The sequence below is a fragment of the Trachymyrmex septentrionalis genome, unplaced genomic scaffold (assembly GCF_001594115.1).
Source record: "Trachymyrmex septentrionalis isolate Tsep2-gDNA-1 unplaced genomic scaffold, Tsep1.0 scaffold137, whole genome shotgun sequence".
Classification (NCBI taxonomy): domain Eukaryota; kingdom Metazoa; phylum Arthropoda; class Insecta; order Hymenoptera; family Formicidae; genus Trachymyrmex; species Trachymyrmex septentrionalis.
The window spans coordinates 234,298-236,839 of record NW_017304512.1 but is presented as its reverse complement, the minus strand read 5'-3'; the positions used below and the strand labels follow the sequence as shown (position 1 = coordinate 236,839).

The following is a 2,542-nucleotide window of genomic DNA, read 5'->3' as shown; positions in this document are numbered from 1 at the left end:
AATTAATATATAAAGATTATTATTTTAGAATTTTTTATATTTATATATTTTGTTTAAATATCGAAAAATATTTTTATTCTCATAACTTGGGCAAATTTTATACTGTATTTGTGTACGAAACAAATTTCAAATATTGTTACAGAAAACTCCATTCGCTGTCACGAATACCAATAGCGATGTAGGAGCGTTTTATCGAGAGTGTCAAAGCGCTCCACAATTGCAAGCCTTTATGGAAGAAAGGACACTTGCGGAACAATTGGGAGATCTCACTAAACAATTGGAAACATTTGAGACAAACATGCAACACTACGAGGACTTTTTGTCATCTTTGTATCACACAGAAAATAATAATTAAAGTTAGAGAGTCTGCAGATAAGACCGATTTAAACAAAGATTTGATTGTACACTTTTGTGTATAAATCAGTTATAGTGGATGTACATTAAATGAACAATGTGAATATTTCATTTCCTGTGCTGATTTTTTTCATGTTTGTAATAAATATTTAGATAAATTTGGTATTTTCTGCATGTGCAATGCAACTACGATAAAGATGTCTGACGATTACTGCATGTTTTTTTTTATTATAATCTAATTTGTCCTTTGTAGTCACTGGGGGTACAGGGAACTATAGAAGATATCACGTATTAATGGATCCATACGAAACTAATAAGGATCAACAATAAAAAAAGCATAACGTTTTCCTTTTAATTTACTGATAAGAAATAGAACGTATATTCATGTTTGGACTTTGTCTAATCTGGATTCATTTTTACAAGCAAATTGAATATTGTAATATTCTATTTGTTACAGTATGTATTTGTAAGTTTTAGCAGTAAAATGTCCAATTTGATATTCGTTGTTCATTTGCATATGTACATCCAACTTCAAATATTAAAATAATTTTGTCAGTTATATATGTCAAAAATTGAGATCATTGATACACTCTTATGTTTTGCATCGAATAATTTTACGATTTAGAAAATGTAAATTAAGAATTGGAATATATAATATCAGCAGAGCAAATGCTAGTTGTGATAATTGATTACTTAATCTAATTTATTGCTTGTATAAAGTGTAAATTGCACTTGAATACTCTAAGATCAAACAATAAATATAAGTTGATTATGAAATAGTAATTTATTTATGAAATAATCTAGTATTTATCCTATCCATTAAATTTAATTTAATTCATTTCAATAATTATAAACTAAAAATTAGTAAAAATTAATTTTTGATTTCTAAAATTATTAAAATTACATGTTATGATAAAATGAATAGTTTATAGAAAAAAAATTTAAAAAAGATTTTGATCTATCAATATATTATGAATTTATCTATAATCTATTACATTATCTGCATCCATATTACTTTTCTGAAATAATTCATCCGTTAAATAGTATTATCGACAAGGGAAATGAAATAATTTTCTTTTTTCATAATAAATGCTAATATACTAAAAATTGTTTACTCGTTATCATACATTTGTGTCAAGTCGTAAATGTTATAAAAACTGTACAATCTTAATATATATTCATACAGATATCTTTAGAAATATACAAGATATTCGTAAGAAAAGATTACTTGCTTTTGGTATAATGAATTTGCACTGTTGAATAAATTACGTTAATTAGTTTGATTCTTCAGTGTCGTTAATTGCTCCGAATACTCGAGGTATAATCTTTGCCAACGAAGATGGCCACCAATTACAGCCAATACATCACCCAGAAGTTTATGTTTCTTTATTCCCTATATGATATTTTGACATGGAAAAATAAATATTATACAATCAAATTAATCATTTAATTAATCATTTAAAATTTAAATTAATCATTTAAAAATGATAAAACTAATGACGAATATAAGTAGTATTACCAAAATAACAGGGTCCCATGCACTTTTGGAAGCTGACGTATGACTTGGGCCCAAAAGATCGTCCAAAATTAGCCTTAGACGTTTCTCCAAACCGTCTAAAAGATATTAGAAAGAGAGAGAACGATGCATTACTTCGTATAAGAGTAGTCGACTCATAATCAACGAATTTCAAATTCAATATCGAGTCTCATCTATGTATATCTCAATTTTATACGAGATTGATGAGGAGAATTAAAGATTGTTAATGAAAAAGTATGAGGTGAACAGTAATCCGTTTCGGAAATCCATGTTTCATATTGTAAAAAATACACGAGAGTAAAATATAAATTGCATAGCGTACCTTGCGTTAATAAGAATGACACCAAAGCCATAAGCCAATGAATGTACTCTTGAGCACTTCCAAGTGCTTTAGATGCGAGTAATTGCTGTTCCAAATAAGAAACCACGCTTGGTGCACTATGCGGTAATCGTGGATTTGGTAAACTATTCCCGCAGGTTCTAAGCAATCCTTCCTGTAGTGATGATAGAGGTCCTCTAGGCGTCCTATTGCCAGAAGTACTCAATACATTGAATGATGACCATCGCCAAACTGGGTCCTGACTGTCTCCAATTAACAGCCATGTCCCTGTATACAATGTATGTATATATAATCGTTATATAATCATATAT

At 28.5% G+C, this 2,542-nt stretch overlaps 2 protein-coding genes across 5 annotated transcripts in view; one reads left to right on the top strand and one right to left on the bottom strand.

Moving 5' to 3' along the window:
* Positions 1-756, top strand: part of LOC108745335 (autophagy-related protein 13 homolog) — a 12,953-nt gene extending 12,197 nt beyond the window's left edge. For all 4 annotated transcript variants that reach the window (XM_018481440.1, XM_018481441.1, XM_018481442.1 and 1 more), the window contains exon 6: positions 143-756. In XM_018481440.1, the coding sequence (XP_018336942.1) occupies positions 143-355 (213 nt within the window). In that variant the 3' untranslated portion in view covers positions 356-756. The remainder of the gene's footprint in view (positions 1-142) is intronic.
* A 737-nt stretch (positions 757-1,493) lies between these two features.
* Positions 1,494-2,542, bottom strand: part of LOC108757296 (protein HIRA homolog) — a 4,234-nt gene continuing 3,185 nt past the window's right edge. The window contains exons 9-11 of the mRNA XM_018501769.1: positions 2,214-2,498; positions 1,874-1,968; positions 1,494-1,747 (exon numbers count right to left, since the gene is read on the bottom strand). Of these exons, the coding sequence (XP_018357271.1) occupies positions 1,625-1,747; positions 1,874-1,968; positions 2,214-2,498 (503 nt within the window). The 3' untranslated portion in view covers positions 1,494-1,624. The remainder of the gene's footprint in view (positions 1,748-1,873; positions 1,969-2,213; positions 2,499-2,542) is intronic.